The 22,590-nt window shown below is 47.0% G+C and overlaps 1 protein-coding gene across 2 annotated transcripts; it reads left to right on the forward strand.

Annotated features, from left to right (window-relative positions):
• Window positions 1–14: 14 nt before the first annotated feature.
• On the forward strand, window positions 15–10,120 carry LSM5 (LSM5 homolog, U6 small nuclear RNA and mRNA degradation associated). 2 transcript variants are annotated; one of them, XM_068405053.1, is made up of 6 exons: window positions 15–448; window positions 1,330–1,477; window positions 7,006–7,101; window positions 7,331–7,358; window positions 8,001–8,073; window positions 9,817–10,120. In XM_068405053.1, exons 3-6 carry the CDS (start codon window positions 7,047–7,049, stop codon window positions 9,847–9,849), a joined length of 189 nt encoding a protein of 62 aa, XP_068261154.1. In that variant the 5' UTR covers window positions 15–448; window positions 1,330–1,477; window positions 7,006–7,046; the 3' UTR covers window positions 9,850–10,120. The 2 variants fall into 2 exon arrangements, with proteins under 2 accessions (XP_068261154.1, XP_068261153.1); XM_068405052.1 differs by lacking the exons at window positions 15–448; window positions 1,330–1,477 and adding an exon at window positions 6,390–6,457.
• Window positions 10,121–22,590: the final 12,470 nt, after the last annotated feature.

A 22,590-nucleotide genomic window follows, 5' to 3' on the forward strand; every position in this document is an offset into this window, starting at 1 on the left:
CGGCTCCTCACAGGGTGCCTCGGCCGTGGGCAGCCGAGTGCGGGCGGGAGGCGGCACCACCGCTCTGCTGCTCCGCCCGGAGCTCTCCAGGAAAGCTCGATTCACCGAAGGGACTCCCGGGGAAAGCGGCTTCGTTTTGTCCCGCGGCCAGGAAAACACGTGGCGGCCGGGCAGAGGAGCCGCCCGGGCCGGGGCAGCCGCCGGGCCTCGGCTGAGGCGTTCCCGCCAGTGCCCTCAGCGCCCCGCCCTGCCGCCCGCCGCGGCGGGGCTGCGAGCAGGGCCATAACGGTGCCTCCTTCTTCTGGTCGTCGTCTTTTTTGAGAAAATCTCCTCTCGAAACCCCCCTGGAGCGCAGAGGGCAGCACGTCCTCGGGCTGCGTCCTGCCAGCGTGGAAGTCGTGCAGGTTAATGGCAGCGCAAAATGGAGTCCGGGATGGTTTCAGTCCAGGTGGGTCAGGTTGGTTGTTGAAGGTTAAAAATGAGAAAAATCAAATTAAGGCTTCTTCTGTTAGCACTGTTCTGCTGCTAAACATACATTATAATACCCTAGAAAGACAGCTTAAAGACTTGTCCGAGAGCAAAGGCAAATTTAGTGTGAGAGAAAAAAAAAAATCTTTATCTTCCTGCACTCAGCCTGTGCTCTCTCTTTAACCTTAGTTATGATTCAATTCTGGTTATTTAAATCAACAGCATTTGCTAGAGACTGTATTCTTAATGATTAAGGTGGTCTGGAAGTCAGAGGAAGATAGATACTCTTTTTGAAAGAAGTGTAAAAGAATGGTGCTTAAAGAAAATCTCATCACTAACAATACCCAGAGGCTCAAATTATAACAATAAAGCATGTAATTACATATTGTGCCTCATCTCCAACAGAAGTGCCATTACAGAAAAAATATACTGTAGGGAACACAGGAGAAGCTACGAGGAACAATCCAGCTCTGGCAAGTGAATGATTTCTTACTAGTTTTAGTCTGTAACTTACTGTTTAGTATCATTTCAAAAAAGAAAAGGGCATGAAATATTGGCCACGATCTCCTGCAGTAATGAGATATCCCCAAAAGATGCACAGGGTTTATAGCTCATTCCCAGTTCATTGAGGAAACTGCAGTCTGGCATCACTCTTGTTGCTGTGGATTTTGCATTATAGAGGTATGTCAGTGATACCGCTGGATAATTGTGGCTTATTGCTTCTCTGAATAGATTATGAGGTTTTTTTTTTTTTCCTGCTTGAAATTGTCTTTCCTGCTAAAGCAATAAAAATGTTGGACTGACAACATCAGCCTGGTCTAGGAAAACTAACTGGCTGACATCATCTATGCTTTTTTTCAGAGCTCACATTGCGTGTATTTATGAGAAAGGAAGGTGAGAGCTGCTACGAAACGGAAGCTCTTGGAAAAGTCTCAGTTGGAATTTTCTTAGTGCATCGCTAACAAATAGCAATGACAACACAGCCCTACAGTTCTTCTCTTACTCAGAGGTAATGTTTTACTTAAGAACCACCAGCTATTTTATCATTACCATAGTAATTATGATTTGTTAGTCGTTCTGCATTTCATAACAATAACAATGAGTTCTCAACTTGGCTTATGTGCACTGAGACTTCTTGAGCTGGGTAAGCTTTACCCAGGCAGTGTGATGGTTTATGTCTGGAAGTAACATCAGAGGTGAGCAGTGCCTGCAGTAGCTCTATTTCTTAGGTATAGCCTAGCTTCCTAAAGAACAAAATTGTGAATTTATGGAGACAATAAATGTGAATAAAACATAATCATTCTGGGATTTCTGTTGAAGAAAACCGTAAAGGAAGTCCTGGCATGGATCTGGGCTTTGTAACTAGTTTCTTCGGGATTGCAATCTCACTTTGTGTTTGGAATAGATTTTTTTCTGAAACTCTTGTCCTAAATTTTAGAAAAACTGAATTGTTTGCAGCAAGGATCCTAACACTGGTTGAGATTATGATCTCTCACTTGGAAACTTCTGTAAAAGAAATAGGAAAGAGAAAAGACTACAAAAGAATTGATTTGACATAAATTTAATGAATGTCTCACAATATTAAAAACTGGAGAGCATTTTACAAAGATAAAAATCTTAGATATGAATATAAAAATACAGAAAAATACCCATTAGTTAAGTAAACAAAAAAAACCCCAAAAATAGCACAAAGAAGAAAGGGATTATTTTATGTGAAATACGGAAAAAAGCAGTAAGGCAAGGGGAGCAAACGCTGCCGTGTGAAGGGCCATCCACGTTCATTATGGTGAATGAAGGGGCACGAGAATTTCAATCAATCAATCAGTCAGGTTGGAAGAGCCCTCTGGGATCATCAAGTCCAACCATTGCCCTGGCACACCATATCAACTAGACCATGGCACTAAGTGCCATGTCCAGTCTTTTCTTAAACACATCCAGAGACGGTGACTCCACCACCTTCCTGGGTAGCCCCTTCCAATGTCTAATGACCCTTGCTGAGAAGAAATTCTTCCTAATGTCCAACCTGAACCTTCCCTGGCAAAGCTTGAGGCTGTGTCCTCTTGTCCTATCGCTAGTTGCCCGGGAGAAGAGGCCGACTCCCACCCCGCTACAACCTCCCTTCAGGTAGTTGTAGACTGCACTAAGGTCACCTCTGAGCCTCCTCTTCTCCAGGCTAAACACCCCCAGCTCCCTCAGCCGTTCCTCCTCACCGGGAGGTGGTGGAGTCACCATCTCTGGAGGTCTTTGAGAAAAGACTGGACATGGCACTTAGTGCCATGGTCTAGTTGACATGGTGGTGTTGATTAGAAGCCAAGGTGTGAAAAAGTAGTTGACGGTGGCCCATGAGGCCAAGAAGGCCGCATGCCGGGGGGCCCTTTTGCTTGCCAGAGAGAAATGCTGCCCCTTGGGCAAGGGGACTGCCCTCCGGCTCCCCTCGTGTGTGCGCCCTGGGCTCCAGCCCCCTCGTGCCAGGCCTGGGGTCCCCTCAACGGGACAGTGGCCACAGTGTCGCAGGAGGGTCGGGGAGTCTCCGTTCCCCTCCAAGCGCTCGTCTCCCTGCCAGTGGCATCGTCCTCACGCCCGCCAGCAGCAGAGAGGAGGAGAGGGGAGGAGAGGGCCTGGCGTCCTGCGGACTGCTGTGCAGGAGCTCCGGGAAGAGCCCGTTGTAGGGCCAGCGAGGCCCTTGGGGCCTGGAGGGGGGGTTTTCAGCGTGAGGCCGGAAAGGCCCATGGCGGGTGGCTGTCCCCGGCTAGTTGTCGCCTCAGCTCCCAAAGGGGTGGTCGAAGATGAAGCCAGACCTGCCCTGGCGTTGCACAGAGAAGAGCTGCAGAGGAGTCGTGACGCTGGGCAAGCAGGCAGGGCCGATTTGATGTTGGCTCTGGGCTCCTGAGGGGAGTGCTTGGGGTGGGGGGTGTGTAGGTACTTCTCCCCCATTGCTTGATTCCCACGGACCTCAAGCAGTGGCAAAGCAGTTGAGAGCACAGCATCAGGTAATGTCCTGGTCTGGCCTAACCCAGGCCAATTCTCCTTGCAGTGATTTTTACTTTCAGCCTGGGCCTTCCCAGAGCCTGCCCTGCAGTGCCGGTGGGGACGTGGCCGACATCGGGCGAGCTCGATCTTGGTTTTGTATATATATTTGTATATATTTGTATATATTTGTATATATTTGATTATTCCAACATTATTATTATACTCTTTTTCATTATTATACTTTATTAAAACTGGTTTAACTTTCCAAGCCGTCAGTCTCTCTCCCTTTTCCCTTTCCCTTTCCCTTCGGGGTGCGGTGGAGGGTTACCAGAGAGCGTCTGCCACAGGTTTAATGGCCGGCCCAGCTTTAAAGCATGACAGTGAAGGAGTAAAGGGAGGTGTTTTTCTCTCCTCCACAGCGACTCAAGGAAAAGCCGTCTGCAAACAGAAATCTTGCTGACTGTTGTTGTCAGAAGGAAAACTAAGGTGGCTGTGAAGGTGTTTGTGGTGACGGCTGGCTGTGCCTGTGTGTTGCATTTAAGGTGTGTTGTGTTTAGGAGGGTTATTTTGGTAGAAGCTGAACCCCCTTGTGCTCCAGCTTGTCCTCAGCCATCAGAGGGGCTGGGGACGGCTGAGCTGAGTCTCTGAGCGGTGCCCAATGTGACACTTTGGATCTTGGCTGAGAGAGGCCAAAGTTGGCACTGTCAGTCCGGCTGCGTCCAACAGCTGATGTGTTGAACTGACACAGGTCCGGATGCCCTAATAGTGCAGGGCCCAGCCGCGGTCGGTGAACTAACACGGTTCCAGATTGTGCCATAAATCTGGGCGCGTCCACCGAAATAAAATCCTCGCGACCAGTGCCCCAGTTACAGTCATTTATTTGAGCAACAGATACAGATTCTTTTAGGTTGCGGTGATGAGTACACCGTCTGCACAGCACGCTGAGGTCCCAATGACCATGTATATGTTGCAAGATGACTATATAGGGCTACTAATGCGATTACAAACACCAGCTTGATTTCTAAGGTCCCCCGGGAAGCATCTGGTATAACCAAGTGTACGAGTCTTACCCAAAGGCGTCCCTGTGGGTGGGGAAGAGAGGTTCAGCCCTTCGACTGATCCCAGAAGTCCGTAGTGATGTCTCCCTGACTTCTTAGCGATGGTATCTTCCCCCCCTTGCCTCTTTCTTAAGGGTTTTTTATACTCTTTTCCTATGTTTAGGTGGAGCTTGAGTGACTCTAGTCATACAGACCTTTATTATCGATCGGTGTAGAATTGTCTTGCTTTGATTTTAGAGGCATAGACTAAGAAAAATCCAGAGAGCATGCTTAGGGGCAGAGGGAGGCAGGTAGGTTTTGGGATGGAGGTGTGTTTTGATATTGTAATGAGATTATAATGAGCAAAGTTCATCCACAGGACACAATTTCACCACAATCGCTGGCTCAGTGACCAGCGTTCTGGGTGGAATGGGGTATGATTTCTTGCTGGACAATGGCTGTGTGATTTATCGGCTACAAGGTACCATGGAGTTCTCCTACCCACTTCGTCAGGTTGTCTGGGGAACTGTTACGGTACATGCCAGCCATGTCCCTCTCCAGACGCTTTCTTAGTTCTGTAAAATGTGGGTATAACTTTACTCTCGAGAAGCGTGCCTCCAATAGTTTCAATAAGTTGCCCCCCGATAGTTAATTCCACACTGTGCTGCCACAGTGACAGCAGATGCCAACGTGCCCCTTTTCCCGTGTTGTTCCATTCCTGCGCTTCATGGCTTGTACGGGTACAGAAGGCAATCTACTGACTTTTACACTGTCCAGTGGTGTCGTGGGGGAGGTGTCATTGCTCCGCTATTTCCTAGTTTCCTTTCTCCCTTTGGCTCGTGCTTTTTCAGCAAGGCAGACCACACCTTTAGGGGATTGTTGTTCTTTTCTTTGCGTTAGGTTTTTACTAGCTTCCTGGGGTCAAGATCAGCTGCCATTACTTCACAGAACAAGGATCCCAAGTAGACAAAAGTGACCAGCAACGTGAACAGTCCATGACACACACACAGCACTTTCCCCACTGCCCACGATTTTATTTTTTCTTTTCCACAACACAGTTGGAAACGCCTGTGTTTAAGTCAAGACCAGTTTGGAAGGTGGTCAAGCCCTTGAGAGGACATGGGAGACAATGGTCACCCACGGCTGAAGGTCAGAGGCGATCTGCACAAGTGCTCAGGACACCGAGTGCAGAAAAGCTGGGCCTTGCCCCAAGGGAAGTGACAGTGTGTGTGGCCTGACCGGTGGTGACACAGGGCCTGAGTTTACTCAGATGTAGTAGCCTCAAAGCCTCGTAGCATCAAGAGAAGATGGGGGTTGTAGTGCCGGGCCAGGCAGTACAGTATAAAGGGACCATCTGCTCCCTCCAGCACCAGTGAGGGGGCTCACGGGGACTGGGGCGCCGCGCTCTTGCCCCGAGTTTTTCCATTTCTGTGGCGGCTTCTCCAGCACCCATTTATGTGCAAACACTTTCACACCTGAGTTGAAGAATTTCTCTCTCAGATCGATTCCCCACATTTCCCTCTGTTCACACTCAGATTTCCTGGGCCATTCAGAGCAGATTTTTCCATCAGAGAAGGATGCAAGGCCTTCTCAGTGGGGTTAGGAGTGTAATGGCTTCAAAGTCCTTCTCCCCAGGTGCACGTGAGCAGCAAACCCTCTTCTGGAAGGTCTGAAAAGGAGGACTTTCTTGTGGGCTAGGGCTATTACAGCTGACACAGGGTGAAGGCAGTGATGGCATGATGGGAAAGAAATGAGGAATTGAATGTAATTGTTTACTTGCATCAATGTACCGGGAACCGGGGCGGGCCCGGGGCGAGGGCGGCGGAGGGGCGGGGCCGGGGCGGGGCGACGGCTCTGCCATCGGCTGGTCGGGGCTGCTGGGCCGGCCCTTGACACGTGCGGGAGGCGGCAGCGATTGGTCGGGTCTGGATCCAAGATGGCGGCTAACGCGGCCACCAACCCATCTCAGCTCCTGCCGCTCGGTAACCAGCGGCGCCGAGACGCTTCCGCGCTCTGCCGGTGCCGGGCGGGGGATCCCGGCCGTGACCAGCGGGCGGGGAGGGAGGGAGGGAGGGAGGGAGGGAGAGGCCCTTTGGGGGCAGCTCTGCGTGGCGCAGCGAGGGGCGCCGCGGCCGCTCGGCGGGAAGCTTGAACGGGGCTGGCGAGGTCGGGAGGCGCGGGGCGGGCGGGCGCCTCGCCCCAGGCGGGGGTTTCCTCGCCCAGCCCGGGGGTGTGTGCGTGTGTGGAGGCGGCGGGGGGCGAGGGAGGGCGGTGGCGGCTGGATGGCGCGGGGGGGGCCCGGCTGCGCCCCCGCTTGTGCTCGGGGGGGGTGAAAGGGCCCTTCTAAAAATATATGTTTTATGTCTTTTAACTTCTGCTTCTGTTTTTTTGTGGTTTTTGTGTTTTTTACCAGTGTCCGCGGCAATTGCTTTTTTGCCATCGTGATGTCAGGGGTTTTGTTCGAAGAAATGGATGTTCTATTTAATAATCTCTCTTACTTTTCTTTTTTTTTCATTGTTTTTATTTCCAGAGCTTGTGGACAAATGCATAGGTTCACGCATTCATATTGTGATGAAGAGCGATAAAGAAATCGTTGGAACGCTTCTAGGATTTGATGACTTTGTCAGTACCCTTTGATGGAGATGTTGAAGGCCGTCCGCTTTATGCTTTGGCTCAGTTTATTGCTTTTGAGAGCTCCGAGTTCACTGGATAGAGCCTTTTTATATGGATTAATTGTATTGTTCTGATATTTTTATTTTTACGGATAAAATCACGGTTCAGTATAAAATGAAAATACCTTTAAATATTTGGGTTTAAAATTCTGGGCCTTATTTTCCTTGAATCTGGATTTTCAGATATGGTGTTGGAAGACGTGACAGAATTGTAAGTATTATTTCTGCCTCTTGTTGCTATTTAATTTTTGGTTTCCTGAGGGAAAACGTTGCGTAAGATCTGTAAGCAAAGTGGTTTTGTATTTTTGGCATATTTGCTGGCTGAATAGCTTACACCTCAGACTTGCACTATAGAGGGTGATCTGTTCAGGACAGCTGTGGCATAGGGCAGCAGTTGCATGATTCATACTTGTAATTAGAGTCCTGATTTGTAGGCTTAATTTTGCATGGGTTGTGTGTTGAACTTCCCAGTACTTTGTTTGCTTGTACATTTTCTTAAGGTCTAGGTAAAGATTTAAAAAGTTGGCAGACTTAAGGATAAGTGTTTTTTTCCTTCATGATGCCATGTTGCTATTTGAAACCTCTTTTGAGTATCGGTGGTATTCACGAAATTGCCGAGGTTTAGAGGATAAATCTGTACCTTTATGTACTGAGCAGAAAAGTACAATGGATGTTTTTAGTTGCCAGGTAACTTTCTTTACCCAGGTGGTAAATTTATGAAGATTAACTACTTTATTTGTTAGTTCCAACAAATGTCATCTTAATGCAGAGATTTATGTCAGTTCTGTGATCAAAACTGTAATCATTGTCCCTGGTTATGTGTTCTCACTTGCTTTTTCTAATGCTGCTTCAGTGAGATTACGCCTGAGGGCAGAAGAATCACCAAGCTAGACCAGATTTTGCTAAATGGAAATAACATAACGATGGTAAGTCGTCATTGTTAAAAGGCTGCATGCGTTTGTTTTCTGTACCTGTAAATTGATCCATAATTGAGTTCATCTACCTCAAGCTGAGCTTTGCAGACAGTTCCATTGTATAATGTACTTTTAAGTAGCTTCTGGGACATACGTATGTATGAAGGATGCTGGAAGAGTGATCTTATTGCCTGACTTGGTGCATGTTACAGTTTAAAAAAGAAAAAAAAGACCATGAAAAGAGCATGGTCCTGACTTGACTTTGGTGAATGAGTTCCTGGTCTTCAGGTGTGCAAGGGAATCACTGGCTTTGTTGCCTGCTCTGTAGGCTGGTTCATACAGTGGCTTTTAACTCATGAGTGTTTGCATAAGTATGTAGGGTGGGATGTATCTTCATTTCATCTATTATGATGTGTATAGATGGGTTTGCAGCAGCTGGGATGCTTACAAGCTCATCAAGTCATCTGGTGATAATAAAACCATATAATGCCCAGAGAGCTGCACCTTTATGTGATCTAAAAAAGAATCTGGAGATGTATTGGATTATACCAAATCAGAAGCACTATGATTTTTGATCATGTGCTGATGTATATAGTTCAGTACTGAAACACTAATTAAATATTGTGATTCTGCATCCTTAAGCTGAATTCTGCAACTTCCAAAGTACCACAAAAGGAGACATACAGTAGCTTTTTGCTTGTCTGCATAGATGGCTACAAAGTCTGGACTTCCCACATAAGGGCATTTCTAATTTTGTGGGAAGAAAAGACAACGACACACTTGAGTCTAAGTCGGCTCTGTGTGAATGAGGAGTAATCTCTATTTTGCTGTCTTACCTACCTTGCACCTCCTCACTGTGTGTCTGAGCAAGTGCCATCTTGGCTTAATTTCAAAGCCTTTTTCTGCTTTGGTTATTGTTCTGCATCCTTACAGCATAGTGCATGTTCTGACTTCTTGTATGGGGTAAAATTACTACCATCTCGGAGTGCAAATTTTCAGCAAGGCATAGACATGTTTCTGTGTTAGACCCTGTGTCTTTTGGGGACACATCTTCCCACGTCAGGAAGACTGCTTTAGATGTTCTCTTGCTTCGGTCCCAAAAGCAGCGAAGCTCTTTGTCTTTAGAAGCGCTCAGCTAATTATTAAGAATATGTCAGTGAAAGGAATGATTATCCTCTTCCTTTTTCCCTTACTCATGTTTTTCCTTTTTCTGTTGTTCAGTTCTTTACTTTCTTCACAGGAAAATGCTATGCTGACTCACTCCCTGCTGCCTGTAGAAGGGTTCTGGTTCTTGATTAGTTTTTGGGCTCTGCTTAGCAATAGAAGCTGGAAAGAGGAAACCAACATCCCAGTATAGTGACAGTCTGGGGAAGAATCAGTGATTGGAGAAATGCTTCATGAAAGGAAGCACGTTCTTTGTCCTTTTAAAAACCAGCTGTAGAGTTTCTAGACAGGGTCATCTCCTTGAAGTGAATAACAAAGACAGAAACCCCAGTGTGTGTTATCTAGGAACTCCATTGTGTTTTGTTAAACATTCTTCATATTTTGGAGATATTTTTTTGGCGTGTGCTTCTCTGGCAGTAACTGACGCTCCCTCTGTTGGGAGAGGAAGATAATAGTGAATCTAAAAATCACTTTTGTGGTCTACCATGTAGTCTTCGTCTATTAAAACGTTGTAAAGCAAGAACTGTTGCATGTGGGTTTGTGAAACTCCAGTCTGTGGCACTAACACAAAATTATCTTGTTCTTTTATAGCTGGTTCCTGGAGGAGAAGGACCTGAAATATAAATTAATAGAGTTGTCATCTCTGAAGACATGGGTTTTTTTTACATATATATATGTATAGTGTTGAAATAGAGCTTTTGGGGTATGGGTATGGGTGTGGGTGGGTTGTTTGTTTTGTTTCCACACTTTTGCAATTGACATTTGATAAAAGACAAGGATTTCCTCTTCAGGAAAGGTGCATTGCTCATGATAATGCTGACTTTATAAGTTGCAGTCTTGACTTTCTTGTAAAGATGCACTGATCTGCTCTGAATAAAAGGCTTTCTTTTTGTTAGTTACTGTGTATAGAGTGTTTTATAACTGGTTGATGGAATGGAAAAAATAATAGTTCTGTTCCAGGTGCTGTCAGTCTTCAGTTTTTCTGCATCTCTTGCATTTGTTTGTGGCCCAAGTCTACCTAAAAGGCAAGTCATGAGCCGATGTTGCTGTTCGTAGTGGTACAGGCAGGTACGAAGCTGGATCATTTGTTTGAGGCTTCAGGCTGTGTCAGCAGAAACCACGTGTTAGAGTGCTGTAGCATTCTGAAAGCTCTTCAAAGTGGCTGCATCTGTTTGATGCTCAGCAGCCTTTGGTTCTGCTGGCCTTGAGGTTCTGCTCTCTTGGCCTCCTTTTGCTGGGTAGGTGTGCTTTCTTAGAGTGAAGGCACTGTGATGGTATTTGGCAAGCGAGGACAGAGCGACCAGACCTAGTTTATGTTCAGGGGGTTAAAAAAAGAAAAAATCCTGCAAAAAAAGGCTGGTGCTGAAACTTCTCATTCATGTTGGTGGTGACTCTGCTTTCACCACTGAGTGGTGCTGGATGTACTTAATTAGTGGGAGCTTGCCGTGCCTGCTTGTGGAGTTTGGAGTCATCATTTCGGAGTACGCGTTCTCTTGACTGCATCTGTTCTGCAATATAAAAACTTGACAGATACTGGGACAACTACTACTTTAGGAGAATTTCTACAAAGTAAGGAATTGCTGTTCTTTATTTTGTCATGATGGACAAAAGATAACTGATGGTAAATCATGTCCACTGCAGCTTATGCTTCCATAGTACACTACTCAACGGATTTCTGTGTAAGTGTCTATGGAGAGGAATCACAGGTGCCTGCTGTTGCTGTAGACAAGCAGGGTACAGTGTGGGCTCACAGGGAGGGGACATGCTTTGCCTTTGTGTTACAAGAAGAAGAAAGAAGAGTTGAAGAAGGTGGCTCAGGAGCAAGAGGCTGCAAGGAAGTTGCTGTACTAGATGCTTTTGCCTTGCTTTATTTGACAGAAAAGCTGCCTTCTGCTAGCTGGGTCTTAGCTCGAAATACAGTGAGAACTTCTTGCTTTAGCCTATTAAAAGGGAAAGAGACTCTCTCCCTCCTCTCTCCCAGGGAGTGTGCTACGTTTGACTCGCTTGTTCAGAATATATGATCTGCAATTGTAATGTTTAGATTGCGTGGTGACAATCTATACCATTGACTCTTTAAATGGTTTTCATTTCTGTCCTTCTTTCCTTCTCCAGCTTTTTTTAATACCTTAATTAAAAATAACATTTTTTTTTCACCTTACGTTTGATTGGACCATCGTCTGTTGGTTTTGGCCCCAAACACTTTATTTCCTAGAAATATGTTGAGTCTTTTCATCAGAACACTGAAAAGATTTCTAACCAGTGTAGTACTCTTATGTTGGGGATTTTTTGAATAAGATTCTGTACGTGTTCCTGTGTGTGCCCTTAATTTCTCCTTCACTCAGTATTTTGCAAACAGTCTTAAACTGAAGGGAGGTTTCATGCTTGGAAGAGAAAAAGAGCAGATCTTGACTCAAAAGCAGCTTTTCAAAGGGAAAGGTAAACTACTTGGTTTCTTTTTGGATTTTTATTCTGACAGCACAAACATCTTGTTCTCTCAGGATTTTGTTATCTCTGGAAAAAAACCTTGGTGTTGCCTCACTTCCTCCTCCTCTGGTTGTGTTTTTTTTCCATTCCCTCCAGCAGAAGTTCTAAGACTGTTCTCTTTTAGGAAGGCATTTTAATTCATGACTTGGAGGTCTGCAGGCGTCACTCTAAAGACAGTTTCTGTGCATCCAAATGCTGTTAATCCTTTACAGTACGAAAGGAAAGATTTTTAACTTTCAGCTGAGAACACAGAGTATTCCAGACAGGTCTGGTTTGCTTTGCATTCAATATCCCTGTAGCGTGTTGCTTTGGAAGTGCAGGTAATTCAATTTTCAATTGAATGAGTGGTGGTGGTTTTTTGTTTTTCCTCCCCTAGAAATCTAGTGCTTAATCACACTGCACTGGCCTGTAGAAGTTGTGGCCACTGTGGTGGTCTCCAGAATGCCACTTAGGGTGCCGCTACAAGTAGGTCATTTAAAATAATAACCTCAGGCTTTAAAAATATGTAAAAGTTAATAATGCTTCAAGTTTAGAGCAGGGTAGATATCAAGTTAAAATAACTTCATGCTTATGACATGCGCAGTGATGGTGCCTTTCAGTTTTTGGGTGTTTTTTTTTGTTCTTTAAGATGGCACTGGTTGCAGTGATCTTTGCTTTTACTACATGGCTAACTGTCTTAGTGTGGACGTGGTTCCTTTCTGCCTCCTATTTCAGTTTAATTGCAGTCATAGTTACAGCAGCTGTTTGGAGTTGTGAAGTATAGATATATATGTGTGTGTGAGCGTGTGTGTAAATAATAAGACCTAAAGTACCCTCCACACATCCTTAGTTTTTGCTGAGCAGTATTTCAGCGTTATCAAGATTTTAAAGTGACCTGAGTATTGCTGTTGCAAATGTTTCCATGTTTGTCTAACTATTCTGATGAAGTAAATAAAAAAGAAATCAAAGCACTAAATGTTTTATTGCTTGCCCTATAACTATATAGGCTTTCCCTGTCTAATATCTATTCCCTTTTTCAGCATTCACTGTGTTTTTTTTTTTTTACCATATGAAATGGAAAGAGATTTCTGGCTTCCTGTTGACTTTGAATAGATGTTTTATCCTTGGGGAGTTGCCCAGCAATTAGTTCCTAGAGTTTGGAATTCAATTGAAGGACATTTTGCATGCCTGTATTCCAATATTGATGTGAACAAGCCATCGTACAGTTCATGTTCATAGCTTTATGGATACTTAAAGATAGGCAATAGTCTTATTTTTTAATAACACTTAATCCTTTTCTCTTTGGCAAGAACAAGCAAGTCTGCCTGGTTTTGTAGTGCTTGCAGCTTTTCCCCATCATCAGACTTTAAAAAGGGGAAAACCTGTATGAAGTGCACCGTTAGGATGGTGATTTTTAAAACACTAAGTTGCAGAACAGTCTCAGAAGAACACGTGTGACTGGGAGTGAGAGTCTGTGGTGCAGCATTACTAACATTTGCTTAAAAAAAAGTTTTGAATGAAGCATTTGCTTTATGAAAGATACTTGAGGACAACTTCTGATGCTGCTAAAGCTTATTGAAAAATTTGCCCTGATTTCAGTGGTTATGGAGGTTTGGTTTCTGCTTATGCATTAAATGTGAAAAGAACAGAAACCTACATTTGGAGGAGGATTTTGTATGAAGGGTAGTCAAACTAGTACCATACTTTAAGAATTATTTTAAAATGTCTGAAGCTTCAGTTAAAGGCAAGGAAGTATATCCTACACGTCAGCTGTGACTGGTGAATACAGCCAGCAGTTCACCTCAGAACTTCCTGGCGTCCAACTGAGATGTGCAAGTTGTAAGACTTCACGGCCATGAGCTGATGGGCCATGGTTACAAAGTGCTGTAAGTTGCATTTCTTGCATGGCAGTGACTTTTTTCAACATTAGTAACTATACAACAGGGTAAAAGATAAATTAAGGGAATGATTTGTGTCGTTGTCAAAATAGCTGTTTGCATTTCAACATGATGCAGATCCTTTCTATAGCGGTAGTGTTGGCACACGTCTTAGAGTTCGGCTGATCCTCTCTTGGACTCATTTAAACCTTTGGCCTCCACTACATACTTGACAATGTGTTTCACAGTGGAAAAATTATTTCCTTTTAAAAAAAAAAAGAAGAATTGGTGGAGGAAGTGGGGATAAAAAGTCTGTTGTCTGCCAATGTTGTGGGCTGCCCACTCATTTTTACATAGAACTCATGGTGGTTTTTAGACTGTGTATAAGGGAGAGAGATTACTAGAGTTCTTTTTTATTCCTGAAGGTGTCAGGAAGTTCTGTTCGGAGTCACTCGCTGTAAAATGATCTCCTGAAGTAATTGCAGAAATCTTTAAGATTTTGTAGAAATTCTTGTGAGACTCAGGAAGGTACAATCCTTTTCTTAGGCTCAGTTTAACAAAGTCTCTGTAGCCTTGGGTATTTTCACAGTGCTGATCCCTCCAATATCAAGGCAGATGTAGTGATAGTCAGCTGTGTACTTCTATGAGTCTGTGCTATGTTTAGTTGATGGACTGGAGAGTGATTTGTGATTATGATTCATGTGTTCTTAGAAAGGGGAAAACTGAATGTGGAAATGAGAGGAGAGACTGGAAGCTTAAGTTTATCAATAATTGTAGCATCTGCCAGTTGATCCAGTCGCAGTGGAAACTCTTTGGGAACAGTGCTAAGCACTGGATCTTGGTGAATGGTCGGAGTAAGGTGGGAGAAGTCGCTACGGCTTTATTCAGATCTTTCCTCCAGTTGACTTAAGGAAGAGTGGACAAAAACCCTAAAGAAGGGTTTTGTTGTAAAGAAGCACTTTTGAATCTTCCTTCAGACTTTGAGGGTTTTTGCCTTTTTATTTATGGTAATGTTCAGTCTTTAAAATGTTTTCGCATGGAAAAGTATATTGAACTCTGTGTTTCTTACTTACTGAAGTGTCTTAATGTTAACTATTAGATAAAGAAGCTCTACTGTACCAGAACCCCTAGACTAATATTGTTTCAGAACTGTATGTAAGTGGTGGTATAATTTAACTGTGATTGCTCAGCCATGACAGTGGGTTATTTTATCAAAAGAATGGGTGCTGACTTGGGGTTGGTAACACTTAGCAAGCTCATTTTATGAAGCATAAGAGCACGGGTAAAAGAGGTGTCTTAAAGGTGGTGGTAGGGTGGGATTCAGTCTGGGCCTTACACGCCAGGTGAGATTTCATAAATGAGGCAAGCGAGTAGATCGCTTCCTTGTGAACTGGTGTTCATCTGGGAGTCATTTAGGGACTAATGCCATTGCGTGGTTGTGGCCTGATTGTACATTTTCCTTAAAGATATTTTTAAATAGGAAGCTGAGTTTTCAACTGAATTTGTACAAATCCCTGTGCAAAAGTGAGTTCTCATTGTAAAGCTAAAAGGTGTCCAAGCTGAAAGAGCCTTAGCTTTCAAACAAAAATCAGTACTTTCCATAGGAAACATCCACAGACTCTTTAAAAATATTTTTGTAGAGCCCTTCACACATCCTCCTCAAAACCCCTGTGTTTTTTTTTTCTAAACAGCCCTATTGGCAGTGTAATTTCTTCAACTGCTAAAACATCCTTTTGAAATCCAGTTGCTAAACTGCTGTGCAACTTTGGACAGCACATCGTTAACTTTCTGTCAAATTCCAACAAAGTGGGAAAAACTGCTTTTCTTTCTCTGATCACATTCTTTATTAGAACAGCGTAGTTCAGCTGGAAGGGACCTACAAGGATCACCTAGTCCAACTGCCTGAGCACTTCAGGGCTCACCAAAGTTCAAGCATGGCATCAAGGGCATTGTCCAAACGCCTCTTCAACACTGACAGGCGTGGGGCATCGAGCACCTCCCCAGGAAGCCTGTTCCACAGTCTGACCACCCTCTTGGTAAAGAATTGTTTCCTCCTGGCAAGTCTGAAGCTCTGCTGACGGACGCAGCTTAGAGCCATTGCCATGCGTCCTGGCGCTGGGGACCAGGGAGAAGAGATCAGCACCTCCCTCTCCCCTTCCCCTCCTCAGGAAGCTGCAGAGAGCAGTGAGGTCGCGCCTCAGCCTCCTTCCCTCCAAACTAGACAAACCCAGAGTCCTCAGCGGACGTGCCTGCCAGCCCCTTCACCAGCTTTGGTGCCCTCCTTGGGCCCTCCTTCACATCATTTTTAAATTGTGGGGCCCAATTTACGGGATTGCATCCCTCACAGTATGGGAATGCAATTCGTGTGGCTATAGCTAATTGTTTCAGGGTGCGCTATGTCAGCGTGCATTTGCCTTGTGTGACCCTTAGCAGTGAGGAAAGCATGACCTTAAAATGCACGGGCTACCCGTTCGTTTTCAAGCGTAAGTCAAAGCGTAGGTTTTAGCTGCTAAATCCCGTGTCGTTTGAAATCCTTGCTACTTAAAGACGGTCTTTTTCCTCCAAGCCCTCTGGACAGGGGGCCCTCCTGGCAAGGGAATTTGTCTCCAGCCTCTCTCTGCCTGCTGATCTCTTAGATGCACGTTCGTCAGGGACAGCCGGGAGCTGCGGCCAGTGCATGGCCAGCAAGGGCAGGGGCAGCCCCCTGGGCCTCCTGGGCACAGGGACTGCCTCAGGGCCAGCAGCCCAAAGGCTTCCTCGGAAGGATGGTGGGCGCAGGGGTGGTGGTGCGGTGGGCGGGGCCCTGTCACCCCCATGTCACAATGCCACCACCTGGCAACACAGCAGTCACAATGTCCTGGGGCAGTATAAAAGGGGGCATCCTCCCGTGTCCTGCTGCCAGATGTGGCCAGAGGGCAGCCCGGAGACATGTGAGGGGAAGTCCTTGAGGATTTGGTGGAATGACTTGGTGGGGGCAGAGATGCTTGGGATGCAGAGATGTTGCAAGGTATCGTAGGGCTTTGGGACACCCCCAGGCACGGGAAGGATTCTTGCCCCCACGGTTGATGAGGCCAGGGGCATTTGGCCACTCTTGGAAGGTGCTGAGATGGCTTGAGGTTGAGGGAGAATAGGGCTTGTGCATCCCCTGGGAGGCGTGACCAGGCTGTGGGACGAGGAGGCAGGTCTCGCTCACATGCTCAGGGAGTAGCCGATCGCCAGCGCTGGGGTCAGGAAGGAATTTTCCCACGGGGCACATTGGCACTGGTCCCCGGGGGTTTTTTGCCTTCCTCTGCAGCATTGAGCATGACCACTTCAGTGTCAGGGCTCCTCTGCTCCCTTTTGCCTGGGTTACTGCCTGCTGATTACTGATGTTGTTGTCGCCTTTTTCGTCGTCTTCTTCACCCTCGTCGTCTTCTTCGCCGCTGTATTTTGCGCCGTATTTTCTGCCGTCTTCCGCCGCGCCACCTTTGTCGCTTTCACTGCCGTCTTCGCCGCTGCATTCCGCGCCATTGTTGTCTTCTTCGCCGTCTTCTTCTTCATCATCTTCTTCTTCTTCCGCGCTGTCTTCCGCGCTGTCTTCCGCGCTGTCTTCCGCGCTGTCTTCCGCGCTGTCTTCCGCGCTGTCTTCCGCGCTGTCTTCCGCGCTGTCTTCCGCGCTGTCTTCCGCGCTGTCTTCCGCGCTGTCTTCCGCGCTGTCTTCCGCGCTGTCTTCCGCGCTGTCTTCCGCGCTGTCTTCCGCGCTGTCTTCCGCGCTGTCTTCCGCGCTGTCTTCCGCGCTGTCTTCCGCGCTGTCTTCCGCGCTGTCTTCCGCGCTGTCTTCCGCGCTGTCTTCCGCGCTGTCTTCCGCGCTGTCTTCCGCGCTGTCTTCCGCGCGTTCTTCTTTGCTATCGTCTTCCGCGCTGTCTTCCATGTGTTCTTCTTTGCTATCGTCTTCCGCGCTGTCTTCTTCTTTGTCATTGCCATTTCTGTGGCCGTCGTCTGATGTTGTCGTCGTCATCTTCCTCACCTTTGCTGTCGTCTTCTTCGCCCTCGTCGTCTTCTTCGCCCTCGTCTTTTTCATCTTCTTTTGTGTGTGGTGCGTCCTGATCCTCAGTCTTCATTTTCTCCCTCTTCAGGAAAGAGGGACTGCTTGAAAATGGTCCTTTCGTTTAGACATCATCCTATTATCTAGAGCTATGAAACAGACAGTGACTTAGCAGTGTCACAGGGGTGTAGAGGCAGCTGTCTGTATTCCGTTATGTGATGTTCAGTGTTTGAAGTCCACACCTGAAGTTGTGAGCTTGGTTCAGTAAAGTGTATGCTTCTTCCTCAGGACGTGACCTGGTGTCCCTGAGAAAAACAGCTGTTTCTGCTGACTCGCAAAGGACTTGAAATCAGACTCTTAGGGTCCACCTGCACAAGGTGGCTAGTGCCAGCGTGATATGACTTGATGTGTAACCACATCACAATTGGTGACTAAATATAAGGGCTGTGTCTGAGTTACAAGCCAGGATTTAAAAAGCACAAGAGCTGCTGAACTGAGCCATTATAAGGCAGGTGCAGCCCAGTGGTCTGTCTGAGGCGGTGGCCAGAAGTGCGGGGTGATGAGCTTGTATTTTTAGAGCCTTGTGATGGGGGTCGTGCCTCTTGGATTAGATGATCAAGGCCAGGGCCAGAGGTTTCCTGTTCTTCTGCTGGGAAGAGAGAACTTTTCCAGGCTCAAAAAGAGTGGAGAGCGGAGAGAAAAGAAAAGCGGTGTCTGAAGGAAAGTACGGAAGTAAGAAGCTTCTGCAGATTTTCGCTTGGGTTTTCTCCATATTCCAGTGTGTCCTAGTCAGACTGGAGTATCTGGGCATCCTATGACAGCAGTTGCTTCTGGAGTGATAGAGGAAACGGCACAAGCACTTGATCTTTGTTCTGCATCCTTGCTTTTAGAGGAGGAGGATGGCCTCTCAGCTATGCAGCAATGTACCTGGGTCTTTGCACAGGGGAAGTATCACTGCAAAAGGGTAAGGGGCAGAGTGTGAGAGAGAGACAAATGAGCTGGGGCTCATCCAGTGATGGCTGTACTTGCACTCAAGTGCTCCAAGTTGAGGGGAGCATGATGAGCAATGGAGGAGTGGGTGGAAAAGCTCAAAGAGAGAGGATTGCTGGTGGGCAAGGGTATGCCAGTCAGGAGAATGTCTTGCTACCACACCTGATACCACTTTCATGTGTCTGGTCACTATGCTATTGTTTGCATGCTGTATTTTCTAATGAAGTGAGCTCCAAGTGCTGGTAGCCCACATGGGCAGAATCCTGTTCTAAAAATCCTATGGTTTATTATTTCCATCTGCCTGTCGTAGATTCACTGCATAGAAACATATGAGCTAGACCAAGCTTTGCAGGTGTATAGTTCCTCTCAGGAGAAAGATGCGAGTGGATTTGCTACAACAGGCAATCTGTTAGAGCTACCAGCAGTAAGAAATCTCAGCTAAACGTAGAAAATCAGTGTGGACATTTCCAGGTGAAAAAAGAAAAAAAAGTCATATTCCAGAAGGCAGAAGCTAAGGTAGCTTCATCATCTTGCGGTGGAGAGGTTTTGTTTCTCTCTGTAGTTCCTCTTCCATCATCTCCTGATGCACGGCTTTTCTGGTAGCTGTTTTCAGGCTCTTAGCAAGCGATTGTGGGTCCATCACACCTTGTTGGTGACTGGGTGTACCAGAGGCGTATGTGTGTATGGGCAGGGAGGCAAAGGGGCTGTGCTCTTTGGACTCTGAAGACTGGCATGGCAGAGGTTGGGAACAAGAGCAGCCTTGAGCTTGTGTGATCAGAGCCATTTGTTCTGTGAACTTGAAGAGCTGGGGGATATTCAGTCTCCAGGAGCTTTGTTAATAGTTTGAATAGATGGCACCAGGTTGCGTCTTGGTTTTAAGGTTAGGACTATGTTTAACAGGGGCGTTCGTGGAAGGAAGGTGGTTTTGGTGCAGGCAGCTGCTGGCCTTTGCTCCTATTTTCCTTCATCTCCAAGACCCAGCATCAGGCCCCTCCAGTCTTTAGGGGCTGATAGGGCCAGAGTTTGCAAGTTCAGTGTTTGTATCTCTGCCTCTCAGTGAAGTTTGGCCGATGCTCAGTAGAGTATTGAATAGTTTTGCTTCTTTTCACACAGATATTTTGCACCTGTTTCTCTGTTACAATTCCCCTGGGTACACCTTGCCCTTCTGAGAGCATTCCTGTGGCTGTCGGTGAGACGCAGAAGCTCTGAAATCTTCTACCTCCTGTGCTGCTGCTGTGTACAGCACTCTAGAATTTGGGTGACTGACTCTGCAGAGGCCTGAAGAATCTCTGGCTTGGTAATGTGCACACTGGCTGCAGAGTTCCCGTGCTTGCAGTATATGTCGTAGGGGGAAAAGGGTTCTGGGACAGGAATTAGCAGGGCTCATTCGGAGAGCTTTAAACTAGATTCGAAGGGGGATGGGGTAGTAGCTGGGCTTGCTCCACTGGGGCAACGCTCTAGTGTTGAGGTAGACCAGGAGGCCTCCCATCCCCCTGGGGTGAAATCGGTGTGCTCAGCTCGCTCCCTGAAATGCCTGTACACCAATGCACGCAGCATGGGGAATAAACAGGAGGAGCTGGAAATCCGTGTTCGGTCGGGGGGCTATGATCTAGTGGCAATTACAGAGACTTGGTGGGACGCCTCGCATGACTGGAATGTGGTCATGGATGGCTATGTCCTGTTCAGGAAAGACAGGCCGCTAAGGAGAGGTGGTGGAGTTGCTCTTTATGTGAGTGAGCAGCTAGAATGTATTGAGTTCTGTCCAGAGGCGGATCAGGAGCGAGTTGAGAGTTTGTGGGTGCAAATTAAGGGGCAGGCTGGCAGGGGTGATACTGTTGTGGGTGTCTATTACAGGCCACCGGATCAGGATGAGGAGGGTGATGAGGCCTTCTACAGGCAGCTGAGAGCAGTCTCGCAATTACAGGGCCTGGTTGTTGTGGGGGATTTCAACTACCCTGATATTTGCTGGGAGGCCTACTCAGCCAGCCATCCCCAGTCCAGGAGGTTCCTCCAGTGCGTTGATGATAACTTTCTGATGCAAATGGTGGATGAGCCAACTAGGAGAGGAGCGCTGCTGGATCTTATCCTCACTAACAAGGAGGGTCTGGTTGAAGAGGTGAAGGTTGAGGGCAGCCTTGGTAGTAGTGACCATGAGATGGTAGAGTTCAGGATCTCATGTGGCAGGAACAGAATAGCTAGCAGAATCACAACCCTGAACTTCAGGAGGGCCAACTTTGGCCTTTTCAAGCAATTGCTAGGGGAAATCCCATGGGACAGGGTACTAGAAGGTAAGGGGGCCCAAGATAGTTGGTTAGCATTCAAGGACTGCTTCTTCCGAGCTCAAGATCAGAGCATCCCAACAGGTAGGAAGTTAAGGAAGGGTACCAGGAGACCTGCATGGTTGAACAGGGAACTGCTGGGCAAACTCAAATGGAAGAAGAGGGTGTACAGATCATGGAAGGAGGGGCTGGCCACTTGGGAGGAATATAAGTCTGTTGTCAGAGGATGTAGGGAGGCAACTAGGAAAGCTAAGGCCTCCTTGGAATTCAACCTTGCAAGAGAGGTCAAGGACAACAGAAAGGGCTTCTTCAAATACATTGCAGGTAAAGCCAACACTAGAGGCAATGTAGGCCCACTGATGAATGAGGTGGGGGTCCTGGAGACAGAGGATAAAAAGAAGGCGGAGTTACTGAATGCCTTCTTTGCCTCTGTCTATACTGTTGGAGGCTGTCCTGAGGAGCCCCGGACCCCTGAGGCCTCAGAAGAAGTCAGGATAGAGGAGGAATCTGTCTTGGTTGATGAGGGCTGGGTCAGGGACCAATTAAGCAACCTAGATGTCCATAAATCCATGGGCCCTGATGGGATGCACCCGCGGGTGCTGAGGGAGCTGGCGGAAGTCATTGCTAGGCCACTCTCCATCATCTTAGCTAAGTCGTGGGCAACGGGAGAGGTGCCTGAGGACTGGAGGAAAGCGAATGTCACTCCAGTCTTCAAAAAGGGCAGGAAGGAGGACCCGGGTAACTATAGACCGGTCAGCCTCACCTCCATCCCCGGAAAGGTGATGGAACAACTTGTTCTTGGTGCTGTCTCTAGGCACATCAAGGATAGGGGGATCATTAGGGGCACTCAGCATGGCTTCACCAACGGGAAGTCTTGCTCAACCAACTTGATAGCCTTTTATGAGGATGTTACCCGGTGGATAGATGATGGTAAAGCTGTGGATGTGGTCTATCTCGATTTCAGTAAAGCGTTTGACACAGTCTCCCACAGCATCCTCGCAGCTAAACTGAGGAAGTGTGGTCTGGATGATCGGGTGAGGTGGATTGTAAACTGGCTGAAGGAAAGAAGCCAGAGAGTGGTGGTCAATGGGACAGAGTCCAGTTGGAGGCCTGTGTCTAGCGGAGTCCCGCAAGGGTCAGTTCTGGAACCAGTTCTATTCAATATATTCATTAATGACTTGGATGAGGGAATTGAGTGCACTGTCAGCAAGTTCGCTGATGACACAAAACTGGGAGGAGTGGCTGACACAACGGAAGGCTGCGCAGCCATTCAGAGAGACCTGGACAGGCTGGAGAGTTGGGCGGGGAGAAATTTAATGAAATATAACAAGGGCAAGTGTAGAGTCCTGCATCTGGGCAAGAACAACCCCATGTACCAGCATAAGTTGGGGACAGACCTGTTGGAGACCAGCGTAGGGGAAAGGGACCTGGGGGTCCTAGTGGACAGCAGGATGACCATGAGCCAGCAGTGTGCCCTTGTGGCCAAGAAGGCCAATGGCATCCTGGGGTGTATTAGAAGGGGTGTGGTTAGCAGGTCAAGAGAGGTTCTCCTCCCCCTCTACTCTGCCCTGGTGAGGCCACATCTGGAGTATTGTGTCCAGTTCTGGGCCCCTCAGGTCAAGAAGGACAGGGAACTGCTAGAGAGAGTCCAGCGCAGAGCCACAAAGATGATTAAGGGAGTGGAACATCTCCCTTATGAGGAGAGGCTGAGGGAGCTGGGTCTCTTTAGCTT

This window comes from Nyctibius grandis, chromosome 7 (assembly GCF_013368605.1).
Source record: "Nyctibius grandis isolate bNycGra1 chromosome 7, bNycGra1.pri, whole genome shotgun sequence".
Lineage (NCBI taxonomy): Eukaryota > Metazoa > Chordata > Aves > Nyctibiiformes > Nyctibiidae > Nyctibius > Nyctibius grandis.

What these genes read in the sequence shown, in the direction of transcription:
- LSM5 (XM_068405052.1), top strand. Translation starts at nt 6,412, where the DNA reads ATGGCGGCTAACGCGGCCACCAACCCATCTCAGCTCCTGCCGCTCG. An exon ending in ATCTCAGCTCCTGCCGCTCG is followed by an intron (nt 6,458 to 7,005) that starts GTAACCAGCGGC and finishes TTTTATTTCCAG; the next exon opens with AGCTTGTGGACAAATGCATA. An exon ending in TTGGAAGACGTGACAGAATT is followed by an intron (nt 7,359 to 8,000) that starts GTAAGTATTATT and finishes ATGCTGCTTCAG; the next exon opens with TGAGATTACGCCTGAGGGCA.